The sequence below is a fragment of the Brassica napus genome, chromosome C8, assembly GCF_020379485.1.
Source record: "Brassica napus cultivar Da-Ae chromosome C8, Da-Ae, whole genome shotgun sequence".
Classification (NCBI taxonomy): domain Eukaryota; kingdom Viridiplantae; phylum Streptophyta; class Magnoliopsida; order Brassicales; family Brassicaceae; genus Brassica; species Brassica napus.
The window spans coordinates 10,311,301-10,335,090 of record NC_063451.1 but is presented as its reverse complement, the minus strand read 5'-3'; the positions used below and the strand labels follow the sequence as shown (position 1 = coordinate 10,335,090).

Below are 23,790 nucleotides of genomic sequence, written 5' to 3'. Positions count from 1 at the left end.
CAATTTGTTCTCCAGTTAGATGGAGGAGTGTCTCTCACAACCCTTTTGTGACTAAAAAAAGTCTTGTTTCTTCGGTAAGGATGGCCAATGGGAAGAAATCGATGGTGACAATCAAACCAACTTTTCTTCCTACCATTTTTCAGTTGAAACGCATCTGTCGTTCCATTACAATATGGACAAACTAATCTCCCATGTGTAGTCCATCCAGACAACATCCCATAGGCAGGAAAATCACTTATGGTCCACAAAAGCATCGCTCGCATCGTAAAATTCGTCTTCGTTGAACAGTCATACGTCCTCACCTCTGTTGACCACAAATCCTTCAACTCTTTTATCAGTGGTTGTAGGAAAACATCCAGGGACCTTTTTGAATGGTTCAGACCAGGTATTAATATGGTCAAGAATAGCAACTCCCGTTGCATGCACATCTCCGGTGGCAGGTTGTATGGTGTAAGAAAGACTGGCCACAATGAATATTGTCTCCCTGACATTCCGAACGGACTAAATCCATCTATGCATAGTCCGAGATACACATTCCGGCTATTGCTAGCGAAATCCGGATGTACTTTGTTGAAATGTTTCCAGGCTCTTGCATCTGATGGATGAGTCATCTCACCATCCGTCTGAGTATGCTCGGCATGCCATCTCATCTTTCCAGCAGTCTGCTCTGATTGATACAATCTTTTCAATCTGTCTGTAATTGGTAGGTACCACATCCTTTGGTACGGTACCCTATTACGTCCCCGTCCTTGCGGCTTGAATCGTGGCTTCTTGCAGAATCGACATTCTTCTAGCTTCTCATCATCTCCCCAATAGATCATGCAGTTGTCGATGCAAACATCTATCATCTCCGAAGGCAACCCAAGACTATAAACCAGTTTCTGAATCTCATAATAAGAATCAGCAGACACATTGTCTTCCAGCAAATACTCTTTAAACAAGTCCGCCCATTCGTTCATGCAACTTTCAGGTAGATTGTGATCAGTTTTAATATTCATCATTCTAGCAGCTAACGACAATTTAGAGAGACCTTCTCTACAACCACTGTAAAGTGGTTGATTCGCCGCGTTTAACATTTCGTAAAACTTTTTTGCATCTATATTAGGTTCTTCATCTTTATCATGAGCTACGAATGCATCAGCTACCATATCATGAACCCTATCATATTCTACCATCTCCTCCTGATGGTAACTATGTTCATTATGCAAATGATGATCAACCGGTTCTTTTTCCTGAAAATTGCTATTACTAGTACTAGCTTCATTCTGATCATAATTAAAACCTTCTCCATGTTGAAACCAGATATAGTAATTTGGCGTGAAACCTCTATTTATTAAATGCTTCCAAACATTTTCACGGTTTGCCAGTTTCGAATTGTTTCATTTCCGACAAGGACAGAACATCTTACCACTTTCTTGAGCGAGCGGTGTTGAATCTGCTTGATGCATAAATGTCTCCAGGCCCGCAAGGTATTCTTTCGTCACTCTCCTGTTAGCATCTCTATGCATATACATCCACTTCCGCAACTCGTAAATAGTCCCGGAGCCAGCCATTTTTTTTCTTTCACGTTTTTTGTTGTTGGTGTGTTTAAAATGATGTTCAAACATCCATATTTATAGGAAATTTCGAATCTGGTAGTTGTAATTTTCCTATGAATTTACGACAAAAATTAATTAGGTGGCAAAAAAAAACGTGTAACACCTACAAAGTTGGCGGATTCAAAATTTCCTCGCTAAATACACGTAAACTATTTCCTCATAAATAACACGCGAAGTTTACGTCGTATTTACGAGGAAATAGTATTTCCTCGTCAAATTACATCCACTTTACGACTAAACGCTTTTGTCGTTACTTTACGAGGAAATAACGATGACATTAGTTTTCCACGTAAGTTTCTCGTAAAATTGACGTAAATTTACGAGGATTGTTTTTCCTCGTTAAATTTCCTCATTAAGCATGTGTTTTCTTGTAGTGAAAATTTTAATGTAACAAACATTTCTGGAATGAGATATATTTTATATTGGATATTAAAAACCAAAATTATAAAAGTACCAAATAGTCAAAGTCAAACTTGTTCATAAAGCAATCCCCAAAAAAGGAAAAAAAAAACAAGTAAATGTTTTAAGCATTATAGAAAACGGGAAAAACTGCGGCTTGAACTCCAATCATCTTCACCTAAGTCTTGCTTGCTTTCTTCACCTTGTCCGATGCTCCATGCGCCTTGATACTACCACCAGCTTCCACCACCAGCTTCCACCTTAGCAGGCACTGAGATGGCACCGGGTTTGTCATCTCCATTGTCATCGTTTCCGCCCTATTTGAACCCAAAAAAAGACGTTTATATCTTTTTACCGAGAATTACATATCTGGAAAAGCTCTAAACCTTACGTTATCAATGAATGCAGGCTGTGTGGCTCACTTTCATGCTCATCCTCGATGAGCGAGACAGTAAAGGTCTGATGATTTGCTGTTTAATTGAATGAACTCGCCCTCACCTGGAATGTGTTAGGTCTTACCTACCATGTCTGCCACAAACGATGGGGTCTGAGTTTCCTCCGGGTTGACACCATCACCAGCCTGAATAAACAGTGGTTCAATGCGACTGCATGAATAAGTTGCTAGGAAAACAATATGAATGACGGTAGATAAATTACATACCAAAAGATGGCCAGCCTCATAGGCCTTCATGTTGTGGAGTTTCGTCATTACCCCATCGAAACAGACAAACAGAGCTTCACTGGTTTCATCTGCAACAGACATCTCCTCCACACGGTATCTAGCAGACAGAGAACATGTATCAAATCCAAAAGGTGAATTTGTGTTAGGTCGGAAGTTCAATGTAACTGAATAAGTTGCCGAGAATTAATACATACCGAAGGACACCAACTGCATTAGTTTTGTTGCAAGGCAGACATGTGAAAGATGAGACAGTGCGCTGAAGTTTCTTGGCACAGTTTGAGAAAGAAATATAGCACCATCCCTTCTTCATCTTTACCTCAGTCACTCTTCCGGTACAGATAAAATCAATTTCCTACATTGTTTGAAAACCAGAATGACACACACAAACTTAAACATTCAGCATTTAAACATTATAAATCCGGTTACCATACCTGCGAGGGAGCAGTAATGACAAAATCATTGAGCTCGGCTATGCTCAGGGATTCCACCTTAGCATATCCCATTAGCAGTAGAGCGGCTGGTGTAAGCCTAGTGTCTTGTGCGACCAACCTTCGTAATCAAATATACAGTTGTTAAACTTATCGATATACATTTGCAATCTCACAGAATTAGTGAATGTATAAAGCAAACAATTCGCAAGAAGTTACCTATAGAAAAACACTCCCTGCAGTTGTTTCCTTGTCAAAGTATATGTGTGTGCCGGAAGTGGCATTCAAAAACAGACGACCTGTAGGATGAATAGGGATTAAATGTTTTAGCAAACATTATACAGCTGGCCATGTAGCTTCAGTTAGGTTTCTTACATCCCACCATCTTGGGGTCGACACTGGTTGCAACCACAACCCTTGGATCACCTCGCATCGTTTCTAGTTGATTGTGGATCTTAACAGCATGAGAGTCGAAGAGACTAATTCTGATAAGCTGCCCTTCGGCATAAGAATGGTCGAGACAGAAGATTGATCGATCGAGAAATTTCGAAGAACGAGGTGGTCGAAGAAGTGATCGTGAGTGAACTATGAGTCGAATAAGTTGCTCGACCATAGTTAGAAGATGTCCTAGATTGATGAGACAGACGTTTTGGAAGTATAAATGTTTTGGAAGCAAGACGGTTTAGAAGCTCAACGTTTTAGAAGAACGACGTTTCTCCAGTACGAAGTTTTCTGCGGAACTTCGTGTCTGCAGAATATTATTTCGAAGACATTGGAAGCAGGACGGGAATTAAGAAGGACGGGAATCAAGCATGATGGGAATCAAGCACAACGGGAAAACCCGAAATTGGACGTAACCCTAATTTCGGTATTCTGTAATATTTTTCGGAGAAGCCGGAGGCTCGGGAAATATTACCGTCAAGGTTATAATGGAGTCTGGAGTTTATTGAAAGTTATTCAGAACATCAGAATGGGAGTAGAAAAATATTCGGGATTTATCGCGGGTCAGAAATTTACCGGAAGGACCGAAATCAGACGAATGGACCGAGAAGCACGAGGTGGCTTGGTGTGAGTGTTCAGAACGTGGTGTTAACTGTCCAGCAAGCTGAGTGTCTACAGAAGCTCAAGTTGTCGTCGTGCATGGAAGCAGTACATGCAGCCTGACTTGTAGAAGCACGAGGTGGATCGACCAAGCACGAGGTGTCTCCGCGCATGCAACTGAAGCATACGTCCAGCCATGTCTGAGCTACTGTGGCGCCTTGCATGAGTTACAGTCATGCAGCCTGACATCTGGGAGGATTTGTGGCGTCCTGCATGAGTCCTGGCCATGCTGAAGGACATGTGGAGCACGAGGTGTCGCCGTGCATGCATCCGGAGCCATGCGGAGCGACACACGGGTGCCCACCAACCTAAAGCTGATTGGTTTCTGCCTCCTATAAATACCCCACGAACCCAGCTCATTTCCTCACATTCAGACCTGTCCAAACCAAGTTAAAAACGTGAGAGAAAAGTAGAAAAAGAAAGCAAGTGATTCCAAGCTATTTCAAGAGTTTTAGAGAGTTTTCGAGGTCAGTTCTCTATTGATTTCGAGTCAGCGCCTAGGGACGGTTCTGTCCAACTGAATTCGTCCAGGCCACTCAGTTTTTTTTATGATCAAGTGGAGATGCTGTCCGGAGTTAGTTCAGTTCTACGGGTTCAGATCAGTCGAAGTTCTGCTCGATACTCCGCCCGGAAGTCCGAAGAACTGTCCAGAAGCTAGAGGAGGTTCTGTCTGAGTCCAGATCAGCCTGTCGAGGCCTGTCAGTTTCTTTATGGTGAAGCCGAGGTTGTGTCCTAGACAAGATCAGTCCAGTCCACTCCAGTCATGTCGTCAATTGGGTTTTGGCCAAGTCTTCTCCGATCAAACAGCTGTTTATCGTCAAAGAACACAGTGAGTTGTGATCTATTGATTGCTGACTTGTTTTCATGCAGGTTCCCGTTGCTTGGAAGTTGGATCATGGCAGGGGCCGGGTCTAACTGAGTAACGGTTTGATTAGTTAATAGTTGAGGTTTGGTTGATTGAGTTGATAGCATGCTTAGTTGTTTGATTGGTTAGTTAGAGAATGTTGAATGCCTAGATGGCATCGCTAAGTTGTGGAGAGTTAGGTATTCTGGAATTAGTCTTTATGCTAGATTCTGGAATGTGTTTGATTGGGTTGTGATTACTACTTGAAACCTTGTGTTATTTTTACCCGGTTTAGTATTAGTCATGTATGATCATATAGCATTTGTGTAATCCACAATGCTAGGCATGTTTGAGGTGGATTAGTATTTCCTCGACCTTGTACCCAGCGGGTTTAAGGAAACTCCTTATTCGCTGGATCGAGAACACTCAGAGAGATGGGGTCATGGCCTATGGCTGAGTGGTTGCACGACGGGATAGTGACCGGCAGTGACCCAAACGTACTGTGGGCTGTCTTGCGGTGACCCGAACGTACCGTGGGCCGCAATCTTCGTGTGACAACCGGCAGTGGCCCGAACGTACTGGGGCTGTCGCGCGGTGACGCGAACGTACTGTGGGCCGCGTTCGGTTGAAAGTTCCTTCTTCTGGCCTTTGTGGTAGGGAGATGGGATATTGCCGAGGATAGAGGAGGAACACTAAGTCACAAAGGGCCCTAGTGATAGTGTAGATGGTGTAGAGGGTTGTTGAACCCTAGATTGAGTTGAGTTTGAGTTTAAGGGGTTAGCAAGTCATTAGCGGTTATGATTTCATATCGTTAATTATCTTGCTGCGTATTTCTGATATTGCTTATCTATTGAATTGAATTGATTTATTGTTAGGTGAACCTCTCGCTTTAGATTGTTTGGGGTGGGATAGCGAGGGGTTGTATTTGTTAGATGGGGATTCTAACTCACTGAGTAACAATAGGTTACTCATCCAACTTCGTTGTCCTTTTTGCAGGTAGCCTTAGGTAAGGGTGATCGGATCTTGGATGCTGGACGTTAGGACCACCGGAGTAGATTTCATGCCTTTTGTTAACGGTATTGTGGATTTGTGTATAGTTGACTCGATTTGGCATTAGGCTGGGACCGGTCTCGAATTATATCAATGTATGGATATTTCCTCAATCAATAAAAGTAAATGATTTATATGCGCTTCATGAGTACTCTGATATTTGACTAGTCCGGTCTAACACAACGTTAGGTCGTAGTACGGGTTGAAAAGCCTTAGGCCTCGATCTAACGGAAAACGCTAAATCTAGGTACGGGTTGCAAAGCCTTGTGCCTTGACGCAGCGGGACAAGTTAGTGGATGAACTGGTCTAGGTCGTGGAGTAAATTTTGTGACTCTGACCGGATCGTCCCTAACCCGACACGTAGCGCTTCCGGACCATGGTGTTGGGTTGGACGGTCAGTAATGTTCTTGTTTGATTGTTGGCTGGCCGGTTGGCCTTTCATCTCCAACCCCTTGGTGTGGGTCGTCCGTCGGTCATGTTCTTGTTTGATTGTTGGCCGGTCGATCGACCTATGCCTAGAACGGTTCGGGGGTGTTACACTCATGGTCACAGACATGTGACTGATAACATGCGAAAATAGAATGGTGAGCAAACTGTGGTTGTTAGATTTAAACAACCGATCACATAAATCAATTCAAATAACTTACTTTCCCATCTTAATGGTCGCTATAACATGGGTCTTGTCCTGAGGAGGGTCGGTGACAGAACTCTTCACAACAGTTATCTCACCAATTAGGCTTGTCAAAAGAAGAATATTATACATTGTTAATTAGTCAATGTTCATTATAGCATATAGTACTATGTTTCAAAAATATATACTTGCAATATAATAATATAGCAACAAATAAAATAATTATTTAACAAACTACAAATACGCTCAGAATAGATACTACATATACGTTTATCCGGTAGTTTGAAGAACAGATAATAGAAGCATTACCTGGAAGATGAGTGTTTGCGTTGGCAAGGCCGATCATTTCACTGTGATTACGGAACCTCATTGAAAGAGGTTGAGTCGCTAAAAAGGATTTGCAGGGAAGAGTCCGACAGTCGAGAGTTTTGGTTACATCGAGTGACAACAAACCCGGTTAAGGAACAAACCGAACCCGCTTTCAGATGAGGCCTGTGGGTTGCAAGCCGGTGTACATTCACGGTGGGCCGGCATCATGGTCGCCTGAACATACATGAAGGAGAAACAACAATCAAATTTGCAAAACGTCTCAGTGAAAAATGCTTAACAAAAACTTTAGAAATTTTAAAATAATTGGTAATATTGATTCAGTAAGGTGGATAGTAGTATTATACATGTAAAATAAATCTCTTTATGAACAATTTTTTTTTAAAAAAATATTTTATTTCGTAATATGGATTCAGTACGGTGGTAATGGCTAAAGAACTAAACCGGTTAAAGGCTATGCTTATGAACAAAAGGCGGAGTTAAATAAAATACCTGAGAATCCATTAGGAGCATAACCACTCCCATAAACTCTCCACCACGGCGGACATTCCTAGCCTCCCAGAAACAGAGCAACCAGACTTGAACAATGGAGGAGGAGCGGCCCGTCTGCAAATCGGAGAGGAAGACCGAAACGTTAGTCATATCTCACAGATTTAGTTTACTGGTTAGCTTAGAAGAATGAGAGGATGATTCTCAAAGTGGAAAATCATACCTTTTTATAGATGAACCTCCACCGCCTTACAGAATCAGAAATCTCATAGAATAGAGATCATGTCTGAGAGATTAATGAAGAGTTTTAAGATGAAAATTTGGTAACTGGTATTGTTTCGTCATCTTTGGAAGAAGTTGAAAGAGCGATCGAGAAGACACAAGCAACATCGGTTTTGGAGAGGCGAAGAAGAAGAACACGGGTTAACCCTAAGCGAAATGCCACACTTCAACTACGTGGAATAACAAAGGACCTGATTTGTGTAAAGGCCCATCTGATTTGCACATAAGTTTGAAACACGAAGGCCAAAAAAATAAAATAAAACTCAAACGGATGCACATCGAACACAATTGAAACACAGCGGGTTGGGACGAAAAGACACGAGAATGTTTGAATTGATGAGGTGGCATAAAGAGGAGAGAGTAAAGTCTTCCTTTATATAATATATGATGTCCATTGTTAGGTGACGAGTAACAAATTACGTCATGTATTACTAATATTACAACTTGACTTTATCTATGTTTGTTAATTAATACAAGGATGTATGAGATTATATAATTACTTAGATTATTGGAAAGTATAAATATCCGGCTAACAAATAAAAAATTGAAATTAAAGTGTGATGTCAGTTTCTTGTGATATTGTATGTATCTTTTTTTGTATTTATAGCCGAGAAAATGATTAGGATAACAATAAAAAAATTTTTGTCACAAATATAATGAGCAAAATAGCACTTAATGTTTTATCAAAAGAGATAAATATACACTTATACTCCAATGGTAACTTAATTTAGACATTAGGGTTTAGAGTTAAGGGGTGGGGTTTAAGATTTAGGATTTAGGGTTTAGGGTTTAGGGTTTTGAGCTTAGAGTTTAGGGTTTAGGGTTTAGAGTTTAGGGGTGGGGTTTAGAGTTTAGGGTTTAGGGTTTAGGATTTCGGGTTTAGGGTTTAGAGTTTAGGGTTTAGAGTTTAGGTTTTAGGGTTTAGAGTCGGGAAATGGGGGTTTTGGGATAAGATTTCAAATTTTGAAAAATAAAAAAAATTTAAATTTTTCAAAAGATAAAATACTATTTTGGTCATTTTAGTTTTTGAGGGTTATTTTTGTGACATAAACTTAGAAAAATGCTATTTTGGAGATTTGCCCAAAAAACAGCCGGCTAACACAGATATAAAATGAGATAAAATGTAATAGCAGGTTTTTATTAGTATGTCCATACATTATGTTGTATTGCTAATATTATAGTCACATAATGCATATACAATTTTGTAGACTAAAATGTAAGTTAGTTGGTTATATATAAACTTATCCAGACATTATGTTTGTTAGATTATATTTTGTTAAAGTAAGTATAATTTGTAGGCTAATATAGAAGTTAGCCAGGTTATACATAAACTTAACCAAACATTATGTTATGTAGTCGGGTTATACATAGACTTATCCAGACATTATGTTCATTAAAACATATTTTTGTTTCGTGTTACATTACAAAAATTGTTGATGAATTGAGCTTAATTTGTAAAATTACTGCTAGTGCCACAAAAAAAAATACAAAGTTAAATTAAATAAGGAATGGAAATGAGAGCTTATAGCCAGATAATAAAATTTGGAGTGTCTTTCTCCTCTGTTGGAGTTTGGACCTTATTTTTCCCTTTTTCCTATGAGTTGCTGTTTAGATGATAGATACATTGCTCCAAATTACCATTATCGACAACGTCATACACAAGCATCTGTTGTAGGGAACTCGATATTAGATCACAACATTGCTATTTTCTGATTTCAACCATTAAAAAGAGAGGATTATTAGCAGCAGCAGCAGCATTTAGTACATGTATGCCCCTTCAATGCAATAAGCTATAAGCCTAACGAGATTCTTGTGTCGTACACGACCAAACAAAACCGATTCTTCATATCATTCTCCTCACAGTAGTATTAGTCAATGCAATTGCTATTGAAAGCTACCTCATTGACACAAGATTCAAACATTCAATCGTAATCCTCAGCTGCCATTAACAGCAGCTTGTCTCTGAAGAGAACAATGCTTCTTCTGCGCCGAAGCCTACGCCACTCCCTCGTTTTGTCAATATCACCATCTCCAATCGAAGCCCTAGAAACCGTATGAGAAACATGAGCGACCTACAGAACTATAACCTGAACCGTACCCTCCGTACTAAGGCACTCCGGAGATCACAAGAAAACCCTGGAAAGCAGAAGCAGATCAGACGGCTGTGGTAATGACGGGATTACGAAATCAATCGAGAGCGGAGGAGGCGGAGAGATATAGTGAAAGCTATAAAGAGAAGAGATAACATACTAAGCGATTGGGCTAATAGATCTCTTTAGGTGAATAATGAATACGGTTTCGTGGGATTCTCTGATAAGCATTAATGGGCTTCGGGAGATGGTTATTGGGCTTCGGAAGTTATCAAGTCAATAAACCTTTTATTAGTCTTTTTATCACTCTATTTAAGTCATCTGTATTGTACCAAAAACAACGATCATTAATCAAATAACGGGTTCAATCCCTGATTTCTTCCTCTCTATCTTCTCTTATACCTTTGTTCTTCCTCAAACTTCTCCCCTTTCTGTCACTTAACAGATAAGCTTTCACCAAGCTTATCATTATCAAATAATTAATCAACAAATTCTATCTCTTATCTTATCCTCTCTCTCTTTCCCTTATCTCTTTCTTCTGTTATTCCCATCCTTTCTTGTTACACGATCAGATCCTCCTTGGATCTTATCATTGGTATCAGAGCTAAATAGATCTCTTTAGGTGAATAATGAATACGGTTTCGTGGGATTCTCCTAAGATGAAAATCTAGTTTTTGAAATAAAAGTTGTAGTATTTCAAAAAGAAAAGTGTTTCGGACAAAAAAAAGTTGCAGAGGGTTGAATAAAAAAGAATAAGATCAATACAAGACCGAGAAGTATATTGAAGAATTTATTTAGAGAATTCACCCTCTCTCCTAACAGGTTGTATCACGCACGTGCTATAGGGTGATGTGTAATGAGAAGAAGCTTTAGGTTGCACTAGCTAATCTAGGAGTAAAATTGCTATTTTGAAAAAATAGCTCAGCCAAAAAGCTGAATTTCCATCCATGCAAATATAGATATTATTTGCGTTTAGGAGATGCAATTTCTCTAATATAATACTATTTTTACTGAGAGAGAGACTCACATATCGATCATGGCGGCTATTCCTTCTGGGTCTTTAACGGCGTGTTCATGCGATTCACTGAAAACAGAGCATGCAAAATCACATTTAATATCACAGATCCAATCTGAACGATGGAGATCAAATCCACACCATAAAAACTTAAGTGGGAACTCACTAATCCGCCAATAATGTATTTCTTGAACTCTCAGTTTTCAATTCCCCTGTTTCTTGAACTCTACACAGACAAAAAATAGCAACGTAAGAATCTCTGTCGGAATGATAGAAAAAATCTAAGATCACATAATAGTTTAGAATCTCTGAACTTACGCATTTACATGGACAAAGAGTGTTATAATTATGATCAGAATTGCTGAGACTGAAAACAGAGTTCTAGCGACCACCATTGTAGGCTATTTCTGAAGCTGTTCTCTCCTCTGTGAAACAAATGGGAGACGAGACTGAGAGATCAGAGAGATGATGGGAGATGTTTATATAAAACTAGTTTGCAAAGGCGCTGTGCTGTGTAAACTCCGTTAATTTCTGACGCGACGTTAAGAACTGTATCGACGGTGACGCGGTTCTTTTTAACGGCGTCTTCCACCTTTTGGCATTCGATTGAATTAACTGTACCGCATCGGAATAATTCTTGCACTATAGTATTTACTATTCCAAATTACACAATTAGTTCAGATTTTTGGACTAGAGGATTGGAAACGTGGGAATTCAAATTTTACAGAATTTACAAAGTTCAAGTACTTATAATAAGATTTTAGCAATTTTTTTTACAAGTTACAATTGTTTTTGCAATACCATGTCCTTGGATCCATATTTCCCAAAAGTTTGGCACCACAGCAAGAATTACACTTTTAAAACTTTCCCAACAAACCTGCAAAAAAAGAAGAGTAAGTAATTGAATTATCCAATGCACAATTCTAAACTGATCTCTCTTGTAACGGCCTTGGCCCGATGAACCTTATCAAATGCTTTATCCCAAACCTTTTCGTTCAAAAACTCTTATTAAAACTCAAATTGTCTTTCATAAAACCAAACTCAACAAAACTGAAATGTCGAATAAAAACTTAAGAAGAAATGGTTGAAAGAAATGAGTCATAAATGAAAGACTCGAGAAAACACTTGCACCATACGGACATCTACTCCCGCTCCCTCTCGGCCCTACCTGTAAAAAGAGGGGGTGAGTACATAATACTTAGTGAGGGTAGGTTCTAGGAACCCACGAGCTCAACTCAGGAAGAGCAAACAATCACAAGTCATGAGCTAATAAGATCTATTACACAGAAACCCATACTACCCGACATGAACTAAAGACCCTACAATGCACATCCTTTTCATCTTTTCGTCCTTTTCATCAGTGGGTAGCCCCAACTAGGCTTCTACCCCATATTCTTGTGGATTGGCCACATCTCCTATGGGTGCTTCCATATTCTTGTGGATTGGCCACATCTCCTATGGATACCTAGCGTGGACTACTACCCCACATACTTTCCTTAGACTCTCTATATGATCCCTTATTCGTACTTATTCTTACATCTTTCACTTATCATTCACAACACGTCTCAACACCTTATCATCATATTCTTGACCACCCTAACATGCCTACGTTCTTATCATTTCAACACGTACTATCGTCTAGACAAGATCAATCACATATCACATCACACATACACACAATATCTAGAACTGATTAACAAAGGACTAAGTCCCATTGGTTACTCAACATGAGGCAAGTTCACAGCCAAGTCCTCACCTTAGCTTTTTGCAGAAGTAGATCTGGATCTAGGTTTGGGGAACAGTCACTTCTCGAGATCTGATTTGAGAATCGGATTCACACAAGAGAGAGATGGGTTTAGAATCTGTCATTTTCCAATGACTTAGAGCTAGAGATCTTAGTTTTACCTTTAGGGTTCAGATTTCAGTTGCTTGCACGAAACTGAATCAAGGAAGCGGCGGCTAGGAGCTCGGTTGCGGCGGCTAGGGCTTCGCGGGCGGCTGGCGGCTGGCTTCGCCGGAGATGGAGCGGCGGCGGCTTGAGGCGGAGGCGGCGGCGGGGTTCTGCTCAGGCAGGGCTTCGCTTGCTGTCTCTCTTGTGGCTGAACCCTAGGGAAACTTCTCCTTTTATAAGCAATGGGAGGGGTTATGTCTAGGGTTTCTTCTCCTTGGGCCTCCTGCACTTGAGTTTCCTTTTGGGCCGGGCCCGAGATGTTACAATTCTCCCCCACTAGAAAAGGATTCGTCCCCGAATTCTGGACCTCCTCCTGGTCCCGTTCCGCGTTTCCAAAAATCCCGGGGTAGTTAACCTTCAAATGCGACTCATGTTCCCACACATCCTCGTGGATTCCATCCCTCTCCCAACGTACGAGAACCATCTTTTCCTTTCGTCCCCGGTTATTTACTTCCTTTTCCTCCACAATCTTTATGGGTTTGCTAACCAAGGTCAAGTTACGTTGCGCATCCGTAGGCGGATGCGGCAAGATCAGCTCAGGCTCCCTTACAACCTTCCGTAGCACGGAGATGTGAAACACGTCATGGAAATCTGATAGTTCCGGCGGTAGGACCAGCCGATACGCGACTGCACCAATCCTCTCCTTTATCACGTATGGGCCCATGTATCTGGGTCTCAACTTTTTCAACTTTCGGTTTGGGTCATTCCCTCGAGAGGTTCTCATTTTCAAGTACACCTCATCCCCAACTGCAAACTCTAGTTTCTTCCGGTGTTTGTCGGCGTAACTCTTCTGGCGATCGTGTGCTGTTTTCAATCTGTCTCTGAGGAGTTCTACTTGCTTGATCGTTTCTCCAACTAGTTCGGGGGTCATATCTCGTTCCTCCCCCACTTCGGTCCAACATAAGGGGGTCCTACAGGGTCGCCCATACAATGCTTCATACGGGGACATTTCAATGCTCGCATGGTAGCTGTTGTTATATGAGAACTCCACCAATGGTAGATATTCGCTCCATTTACCTCCCCATTCCAAAACACTCGCCCTCAACATATCTTCAAGTGTTTGGATGGTCCTCTCGGATTGTCCATCCGTCTGTGGGTGATACGCGTTGCTAAGGCGAACCTTGGTTCCCAACGCTCTTTGAAACGCCTGCCAGAATGTTGAGGTAAACTTCGGGTCCCGGTCGGATACTATGCTTACCGGTACCCTATGCAACTTCACTATGGTGTTCAGGTACTCTCGAGCTAAGTCCTCAGTCTTATCGGTGGTTCGTATAGGTAGGAAATGAGCCGTCTTTGTCAGGTGGTCTACTATCACCCATATCCCATTTCCATTGTGGTAAGGGTAACTCGTGGTCCATTATTTTGGTCATTTTAGTAGTTTCTCGTGGTCCGTGGTAGCCCCGTGACGAAATCCATTGTCACCATATCCCATTTCCATTGTGGTAAGGGTAACTCCTGCAGCAGTCCTCCTGGAACTCCGCGCTCCGCCTTAACCAGCTGACAGGTCTGACACCGGGCTATCCACAAGGCGACATCTCTCTTCATTCCTTCCCAGTGATAGTACCGCTTCAGATCTTGGTACATTTTTGTCCGTCCCGGGTGAATTGCGAACCGTGATTGATGAGCCTGTGCCAGTAATTCGTCCCTCAAGTTCCCTCCCTGTGGTACGCACACTCGGCCTTTAAACAGGATAGTACCATTCCCAGCCGTACGGTACCCGCTCACCTCCTTGTCGACCATCCCTTGGAGTGTGGAGTCCGTTTCCTGGGCCTTACTGATTCGACTCAGTAGGTCAGCTTGTTCCACAACCTCTAACCCGGCGCCCTCCTCGTTCACGGTCGTCGCACAGAGGTGTAGTTTCGTTAAGGCCGTGGCGAGTTCCTGAGTTTCCTTTTCTCCGGAGATGTCTGATTTCTTCGGCTTAAGGCATCTGCCACCAGGTTTGCCTTCCCGGGGTGGTAATCGATGACCAGGTCGTAATCTGCTAGCAGTTCCATCCACCTGCGCTGCCGTAGGTTCAAGTCTCCTTGAGTGAACACATATTTCAAACTCTGGTGGTCCGTGAAAATTTGCACCTTTTCTCCGTATAGATACGATCTCCAGATTTTTAATGCGAATACCACTGCTGCTAACTCTAAATCATGTGTCGGGTAATTAGACTCGTGTTTCCGCAGTTGTCTGGACGCGTAGGCGATCACTCTTCCTTCCTGCATGAGTACGCACCCCACTCCGACCCCGGAGGCGTCGGTGTAGACCACAAATGGCACCCCCGGTCTAGGTAGGACTAGTATTGGGGCTTTAGTCAGCATGTCCTTTAGTTGTTTGAATCCCTCCTCGCACGCCTCTGTCCATTCGAACCTAACCTCCTTGCCCGTAAGGCGGGTGAGTGGCCTGGCTATTGTGGCGAACCCTAAAACGTACTTACGGTAGTATCCTGCCAACCCGAGGAAACTTTGTACTTCTGTTGCGTTACTTGGTGTTGGCCATTTTATGATCGCGGTGATCTTCTCGGGGTCCACCGCTATCCCTGCTTTGGAGATCACATGTCCTAGAAACCCAATCTTACGTTGCCAGAAACTACACTTGCTAAGCTTAGCATGTAACCCCTGCTCCCTTAACTTGTCCAGCACGATACTCAAATGGCGTCTGTGGTCCTCCCGGCTCTTGGAGTAAATTAAGATATCATCGATGAAGACAATCACACACTGGTCCAGATAATCTCTGAAAATGTCATTCATTAGCCCCATGAAAGCTGCCGGCGCGTTCGTCAGCCCAAAGGGCATTACTACGAATTCGTAGTGTCCGTACCGGGTACGAAAAGCTGTCTTCCTAATATCTCCTTCGTGAATAGGGATTTGGTGATAACCTGAAGCAAGGTCGATCTTTGAGAACCAGGTGGCTCCCTCCAACTCATCCATAAGTTCGTCTATACGGGGTAGGGGGTACTTATTTTTAACGGTCACCTTGTTCAATCCCCGGTAGTCGATGCACAGTCGAAGGCTCCCATCCTTCTTCTTTACAAAGAGTACCGGCGCCCCCCAAGGCGAGCTACTCGGACGTATGAATCCCTTTTTCACTAGTTCTTCCAGTTGTTTCTTCAGTTCGGCCATCTCTACAGGCGCCAAACAGTAGGGGGCCCTGGAAACCGGTGCGGTTCCGGGTTCTAGCTCAATCGTTAAAGCATTATTTCGTTGAGGTGGAGGTCCGCGTAATGGTTCAAACACATCTGCATACTCTGCTGCTACAGGGATATTTCCCAGATTTGGCGTTTCGGTCTCACCCACCATTTCAATAGTGGCTAAAAAGGCTTCTCCTCCTTTCCGGATTGCTTCTTCAGCATGGGCCATCGACACCACAGTTATTCCGGTCCTAGTTCTCATTCCTCTGTACACGATTTGCCTCCCATCAAGCGGAATCCTAACGCATGCTTTGGCACACTCGACCACGGCTCTGTGTTGTGCTAGCCAATCCATTCCCAAGATCACCTCGTAACGCCCAGTTCTAACTCCAGCAGGTCTCCGGGTAAATTCACTCCTGCGAGGATCACTGGTACTTCTTCATATCTTCCCCTCGTGGCCATTTTCTATGTTCCTGCCGTCTCGACTCCCGTCACCATGGGGTTGAAGTTCCCCTTAAAGTCCCACTCACGCGTAAGTCTAGGGCTTACAAAACTGTGAGTTGCCCCGGTGTCGAAGAGAGTGAACGCTGTCACTCCTCCGACCGCGACAGACCCTACACAACACTAACGCTAAGCTACACGACTACTAACAGTTCTTTTCATATAACATAATCGTAGCGTTAAATCAAAACATACCCGCGATTGGTTCGGCTCCTTCGCGACCCTCGACGGTGTACGCTCTTGGCCCTGCGGCTTGCCCTCTCTGCTGTTGGGGTTGCGCCCCTTCCGCGTTTCCTCTTTGGAGTGTTGGGCACTCCCACGCCTGATGTCCCTCCTAGCCGCAGCGGTGACAGCGCCTGCGCTGGGCCTGTCTCTCCTTCGGGCAATCCCTCGCCATATGGCCGCGCTCGCCGCAGGCGAAGCATGCTCCTGCTCTGGACTCCCCCGCATGGAATCGTCCACACCTTTCACATGCGGGCCTTAACGGGACAGGCTCAGCCGCGGGCAGTGCATCCCGGGGCCGTTTGGCACCCCGGTTCTGGGAGTTCTGGTTCTGTTTTCGTTCTTCCTCGAGCCCTGATTCCTGTTCTGCGGCTTTCTCAATCAGCTCATGGACATCACGATATTCCCTCACGTTGCAGCTATTCCTCAGTTCCACTCTCATGCCTTTGAGGAAACGGCGGATTAAGTCGTGATCACTCAGGTATTGACCCGCAAATCTCCGAAGTTGGTTGAACTCGTCTCCGTAGTCTCGTACATTCCTTGACCCCTGACGGATGTCCTAAAACTTGCTTTCCATCGCGTCCATGGCTTCTAAGGGGAAGTACTTCCCATTGAATGCTTCCAGGAAATCATCCCAGGTCAGTCGTATCCCGTGTGACCTTTCGACCACTTCGTCCCACCACACTAGTGCGTCGTCCTTAAGATAGTGAGCAGCCAGGTCCCTACGGAACTCCGGTGGGCACCTTGCAGAAGCGAAGTTCCTCTCGAGTTGACGTCTCTAGTTATCCGCGACAATTGCGTCGGCCTTTCCATTGAAAAACTCCGTCTGCATACTCTTCATGTGTCTCAGCATGTCCCAGTAGTTGGGGCCTGGGGCGTGCACCACCGCAGGCGCTGCCGGGGCTGGTGGCGGTGGTGGCGGATTCTGGGCCGCCCCAGGTGGTATGGGGTTGTCCCCCGCCTCTGCGGCGGCTTCACCATTGGGCAATTGACCCCCATAGGCGTCACGGTATCTTTGCAGTTCTGCCAGGAGCGTTGCATTCACCACGTTCGACATTTCCACTGGGTTCCCATTCTTGGGTGCGCCCTCTCTTCGGCTTTCTGCCTCGCTGGAGGCTTGAGACGCAGACCTGGTGACCCGTCGTGTCGCTCTCGGGATGGCCGCAGCTGGCCTTGCAACTCTGGCATTCTTGGGAGGCATTCTGTTGACAAGTGAAGGAGTATTAACTACGGTTCTACTCGTATTCTATTGTCCACCGAGTGAGCTAGGAGTTCCGTCCGAGTGGTGCATTTTTTTTTTTTTTTTAAACTCCTTTTTGAAACACTTAGAAAAACGTTCGGAAGAAGTCCTTTTGAAACCCTTTTTTTTTTTTTTTTTTTTTTCCTACTTCTACCCGACCCTGCCCTTCCCACCCGGGACAGCACCGAGTGGGTTTAACCTGGCTCTGATACCAATTGTAACGGCCTTGGCCCGATGAACCTTATCAAATGCTTTACCCCAAACCTTTTCGTTCAAAAACTCTTATTAAAACTCAAATTGTCTTTCATAAAACCAAACTCAACAAAACTGAAATGTCGAATAAAAACTTAAGAAGAAATGGTTGAAAGAAAGGAGTCATAAATGAAAGACTCGAGAAAACACTTGCACCATACGGACATCTACTCCCGCTCCCTCTCGGCCCTACCTGTAAAAAGAGGGGTGAGTACATAATACTTAGTGAGGGTAGGTTCTAGGAACCCACGAGCTCAACTCAGGAAGAGCAAACAATCACAAGTCATGAGCTAATAAGATCTATTACACAGAAACCCATACTACCCGACATGAACTAAAGACCCTACAATGCACATCCTTTTCATCTTTTCGTCCTTTTCATCAGTGGGTAGCCCCAACTAGGCTTCTACCCCATATTCTTGTGGATTGGCCACATCTCCTATGGGTGCTTCCATATTCCAAATTACACAATTAGTTCAGATTTTTGGACTAGAGGATTGGAAACGTGGGAATTCAAATTTTACAGAATTTACAAAGTTCAAGTACTTATAATAAGATTTTAGCAATTTTTTTTACAAGTTACAATTGTTTTTGCAATACCATGTCCTTGGATCCATATTTCCCAAAAGTTTGGCACCACAGCAAGAATTACACTTTTAAAACTTTCCCAACAAACCTGCAAAAAAAGAAGAGTAAGTAATTGAATTATCCAATGCACAATTCTAAACTGATCTCTCTTGTAACGGCCTTGGCCCGATGAACCTTATCAAATGCTTTATCCCAAACCTTTTCGTTCAAAAACTCTTATTAAAACTCAAATTGTCTTTCATAAAACCAAACTCAACAAAACTGAAATGTCGAATAAAACCTTAAGAAGAAATGGTTGAAAGAAAGGAGTCATAAATGAAAGACTCGAGAAAACACTTGCACCATACGGACATCTACTCCCGCTCCCTCTCGGCCCTACCTGTAAAAAGAGGGGTGAGTACATAATACTTAGTGAGGGTAGGTTCTAGGAACCCACGAGCTCAACTCAGGAAGAGCAAACAATCACAAGTCATGAGCTAATAAGATCTATTACACAGAAACCCATACTACCCGACATGAACTAAAGACCCTACAATGCACATCCTTTTCATCTTTTCGTCCTTTTCATCAGTGGGTAGCCCCAACTAGGCTTCTACCCCATATTCTTGTGGATTGGCCACATCTCCTATGGGTGCTTCCATATTCTTGTGGATTGGTCACATCTCCTATGGATACCTAGCGTGGACTACTACCCCACATACTTTCCTTAGACTCTCTATATGATCCCTTATTCGTACTTATTCTTACATCTTTCACTTATCATTCACAACACTTCTCAACACCTTATCATCATATTCTTGACCACCCTAACATGCCTACGTTCTTATCACTTCAACACGTACTATCGTCTAGACAAGATCAATCACATATCACATCACACATACACACAATCTCTAGAACTGATTAACAAAGGACTAAGTCCCATTGGTTACTCAACATGAGGCAAGTTCACAGCCAAGTCCTCACCTTAGCTTTTTGCAGAAGTAGATCTGGATCTAGGTTTGGGGAACAGTCACTTCTCGAGATCTGATTTGAGAATCGGATTCACACAAGAGAGAGATGAGTTTAGAATCTGTCATTTTCCAATGACTTAGAGCTAGAGATCTTAGTTTTACCTTTAGGGTTCAGATCTCAGTTGCTTGCACGAAACTGAATCAAGGAAGCGGCGGCTAGGAGCTCGGTTGCGGCGGCTAAGGCTTCGCGGGCGGCTGGCGGCTGGCTTCGCCGGAGATGGAGCGGCGGCGGCTTGAGGCGGAGGCGGCGGCGGGGTTCTGCTCAGGCAGGGCTTCGCTTGCTGTCTCTCTTGTGGCTGAACCCTAGGGAAACTTCTCCTTTTATAAGCAATGGGAGGGGTTATGTCTAGGGTTTCTTCTCCTTGGGCCTCCTGCACTTGAGTTTCCTTTTGGGCCGGGCCCGGGATGTTACATCTCTGTCAAAGCCACTAAATGGCCCAATGCAAAATTAGAACTTACTATGTACATACAACAGTTCAATAACAACTTCACCATAACACATTCATCAATTTCACGACATCCAAAACAACACATACATAGTGAATATAACCACGCCTCCATTCAGTGGGTTAACACACCCATAAGTGCCACATTCTAACTACACTTGTGCTCGACGGACCTACTATACCCAACTTGGCAAACCTGCCACTCCCTTTACTGTAGACTCATGCACACAGTCTCATTCTCAACAGCGTTCAATATCATTAAACGTCAATTCCATTCATCTAGCAACCTAGCTCGTTCAGTTTATTATCACATTCACAATTATCAAACAATCCATCACATCAACATAAGTCAATCTGTTTTAATACTTTATTAATACGAGATTCTTATGCATCAATCAACACAAATCTAACAATCTAATATCGATCAAAGAAGCTAACCAATTTTAATCCGATACAAAGAAATATATAGAATCAAAAGAAGAAAACCAGTTTTCGAAAGCACCTCACTTGGATTGGAGATGAACAAGATCTGGATTTGAAAGAAAAGTATATTTAAAACACAAATCTGAAAAACGAGATGAAGAAAGACAAATCAAGATCAGGATTGGGATCAAGCGACAAACCGCGACACTAGCGAGGTTTGGTAGCAGCTCCGCGTGACAAAGGTGGTGGCTGCAAGGATTTGAATCTTGATGGCTTGGGGCTCGAAATCTCTGCCGGGATTCACTAGGATATCTCTGATGGGGAAAAAAAGAGAAAGAGAGGGAAAGAAAAATACGTGCCACCCCTTGCAGCGAACTGTTTAATTCAGCTCACCTCTTATCACCGATCAAAATGCTACGGAAGATTAATAAAAAAAATATAAAAATTAAAAAGAAAAAGCAAAATAATTGAAAAAAGAATGACACTGATTTAAACGAAACGACGTTAACGACGTTAACACCGTTAACGCATAAACTCTAAACGTAAACTCTAACCCATAATGGCAGCATTAACGTCTAAGTTTGTTCTTTAGGGTTTAGGGTTTATAGAGTAGGGTTTAATGTTAGTGTCTAAGGTTTTACGTTTAATGTTACTGTTTAGGGTTTAGGATTTTGCATTAACAAGTTCTTTTTTTCCTGTTATATTTTTTTTAATTTTAATATTCTTTTAATTAATCTTGTATGACACTTTGATTGGTGATAAGAGAAGAGGTGAATTTGACATTTCACGAGAAGAGATGAATGCAAGTTTTGTTCTTACTTATTGATGCAGCAGCACCCTCTTCATTTAATCTTGTCCAACGGAAACAACCGACTAGTTCAAATAATTTAAACCTTGTTTTCCTTTTTATTACTTTTAAGTTAATGTTGCTTTGTTTTCCTTATTACTTAAGTATTAAGTTTCCTATTCTCTTTAGGGTTTGTTAATGAGAATAACTATATAAACGAGTCTAGACGTCTTGTTCTAGACACACTTTGATATTGAATTTAGAGCTTTGGCTTTTATACCTTGTGTGACTTGATTAAATTCGTCCCCCAAGAAGTTGGCCTCAAGAAGCTATCGAAAGAAACTCTTGATCGATCCAAGAACAGGTCTCTAAGAACCCTACAGTTCATAGATCGACCGTTCACCCATTCGTACGCTGCACAAGGTTGGTATCAGAGCTCTGCTACGCTCCGAAACTTTCTCAACCGCTACTATGGTTCGCAAAAGTCGTGCTCAGCAATACGCTGATGACGATACCCCCGCTACTCAACAATCCATCAACGATCTCCAGTCCCAAATCACAAACCTTGTTGCTGCTGTTACCGCCTTAACAACCCAACAGACCGCCCCTGTTCAACGCCCCCGCACCGATCAGGTTTCTCTCCACAACGAGTCAGACGAGGATGATAATCCATTCGCTCCATTCCGTCAGCATAGAGCGCGGCGTCGCAATACTAACGCCTATGAGTCCGATTCAGATAACGAACAAGAAGATACTACTTGGAAGTTATGTTTTAAACTGGAGATCCCCGAATTTAAAGGCTCTACAGTCGCAGAGGAAGTACTCGATTGGTTCGTCACTGTCGAAGAAATTCTGGAATTCAAAAATATACCTCTGGATCGTTGTGCTTTCATCATCACAATTCGTTTTCGTGATCGCGCGGCAGCTTGGTGGTATCAGGTGAAAACTACGCGTGCTCGACTAGGGAAGCCAAAGATAACTTCATTGGATAAACTAAACGTGAGATGCAAAAAAATTTTTGCCATATAATCACGATCAGTTTATGTTTCAGAAGTTTCAAAACCTCCGGCAGGGTTCTCGCACCGTCGATGAATACGCAACATATTTTTTTAAGATGATCAACCGTGTTGAGGTTCGTGACACGGAAGAACAGCTGACGATGAGATTCGTTGGAGGACTACGACAACAAATTCAGTATACTCTCAATCTGTTCCGTCCACAATCGCTCATCAACAGGCCCTCACGGTGGAAGCTCAAGCCCGTAACGGTTTCTCAGCTTGGGGTATCGCGCGTGAAACTAGACAAACCTCAGCCTCATCACAACCTTCCACCACCGACACTACCACCACTAAAACAAAAACAACAATCGTACCGGCCAACGCCAATCAACAAACTCGTCCATCAGGCTTACGATGTTACTCGTGTGGTGAAACCGGACACAGACAGTCGGTGTGTCCTACGCGTAACAGACGCGGGTTACTCATCGAAGAAGCACACCAGACGACGATCTTGACGATGAGGAAGAACAAATTCATGAGGAAGAAGAGGTATATCCAGACACGAGACATCTTCTTGTTCTTCGCCGATCATGTCTAGCGCCTAAAGTTGAACAACAATTCCCTCAACGAAAGAAACTTTTTCAGTCTCGTTGCACGATCAATGGCCATGTTTGTTCTTTTGTGATAGACTCTGGAAGTTGTGAGAACGTGATAGCCGCTGATGCTGTCAATAAACTTCAACTACAAGACGAGCCTCACCCGTCTCCATATAAACTTGCTTGGCTTCATCAAGATCATGATCTCTATGTCACTAGGCGTGCGTTAGTATCCTTCTCCGTTGGTCCCACATACAAAGATCTAGTCTACTGTGACATCGTACCCATGGATGCTTGCCACTTACTCCTAGGCCGGCCGTGGGAATTCGATCGCTGTATAATCCACAATGGGTTTCTTAACACCTATACCTTCATGATTGACGATCGCAAGTACGTGTTGAAGCCATCACCTTCAGAATCACAGCCTTCTTTGGCAAATCCGGTTATACTCCTTCAACGCTCTCCGTTTGAATCAGCGTTACGAGATGAAGGCTTTGTCATCATCCTGGTTACTAAACCGTCTTCTTCTGATCACCTATTAAAAATTCCTAACGCGTTTGCAAACATTGTTCACCAGTTTGAGGATGTCTTTCCTAATGACCTCCCTGAAGGATTACCACCTCTCTGCGATATCCAGCACCGTATAGACCTCGTGCCCGATGCTGCTTTACCTAACCGGTCTCACTACAAGATGAGCCCGAGTGAACACGAGGAGCTTA

General features: G+C 43.0%; 2 protein-coding genes and 1 long non-coding RNA gene across 4 annotated transcripts; all 3 read right to left on the bottom strand.

The window, feature by feature from the left end:
- Positions 1 to 2,004: 2,004 nt before the first annotated feature.
- Positions 2,005 to 4,682, bottom strand: LOC106414562. Of its 2 annotated transcripts, XM_013855196.3 has the most exons (7): positions 3,483 to 4,682; positions 3,327 to 3,406; positions 3,111 to 3,228; positions 2,874 to 3,031; positions 2,659 to 2,776; positions 2,389 to 2,577; positions 2,005 to 2,314 (listed from the first exon to the last, which is right to left on the bottom strand). In XM_013855196.3, the coding sequence occupies exons 2-6, from the start codon at positions 3,389 to 3,391 to the stop codon at positions 2,506 to 2,508; spliced, it is 531 nt and encodes a 176-aa protein (XP_013710650.1). In that variant the 5' UTR covers positions 3,392 to 3,406; positions 3,483 to 4,682; the 3' UTR covers positions 2,005 to 2,314; positions 2,389 to 2,505. The 2 variants fall into 2 exon arrangements, with proteins under 2 accessions (XP_013710650.1, XP_013710651.1); XM_013855197.3 differs by having other exon boundaries at positions 3,327 to 4,682.
- Positions 4,683 to 6,526: 1,844 nt separating this feature from the next.
- LOC106414719 lies at positions 6,527 to 8,488 on the bottom strand. Its single transcript, XR_001282925.3, has 5 exons — positions 7,773 to 8,488; positions 7,553 to 7,666; positions 7,043 to 7,276; positions 6,750 to 6,839; positions 6,527 to 6,662 (listed from the first exon to the last, which is right to left on the bottom strand). It is a non-coding gene; the product is annotated as an uncharacterized LOC106414719 (long non-coding RNA).
- A 716-nt stretch (positions 8,489 to 9,204) lies between these two features.
- Positions 9,205 to 14,773, bottom strand: LOC106414152. The gene is made up of 3 exons (XM_048765706.1): positions 11,255 to 14,773; positions 11,103 to 11,162; positions 9,205 to 11,005 (listed from the first exon to the last, which is right to left on the bottom strand). The coding sequence occupies exon 1, from the start codon at positions 13,933 to 13,935 to the stop codon at positions 12,844 to 12,846; it is 1,092 nt and encodes a 363-aa protein (XP_048621663.1). The 5' UTR covers positions 13,936 to 14,773; the 3' UTR covers positions 9,205 to 11,005; positions 11,103 to 11,162; positions 11,255 to 12,843.
- Between the last annotated feature and the right edge of the window lie 9,017 nt (positions 14,774 to 23,790).

Excerpts from the sequence above, each read along its gene's own strand:
- LOC106414562 (XM_013855197.3), bottom strand. The coding sequence starts at position 3,391 with ATGCCACTTCCGGCACACACATATACTTTGACAAGGAAACAACTGCAG. Across the intron at positions 2,777-2,873 it reads AATGCAGTTGGTGTCCTTCG|ATACCGTGTGGAGGAGATGT; the intron begins GTATGTATTAAT and ends TCTGTCTGCTAG. Across the intron at positions 2,578-2,658 it reads ATGAGGCTGGCCATCTTTTG|GCTGGTGATGGTGTCAACCC; the intron begins GTATGTAATTTA and ends CTGTTTATTCAG.
- LOC106414152 (XM_048765706.1), bottom strand. The coding sequence starts at position 13,935 with ATGTTGAGGGCGAGTGTTTTGGAATGGGGAGGTAAATGGAGCGAATAT.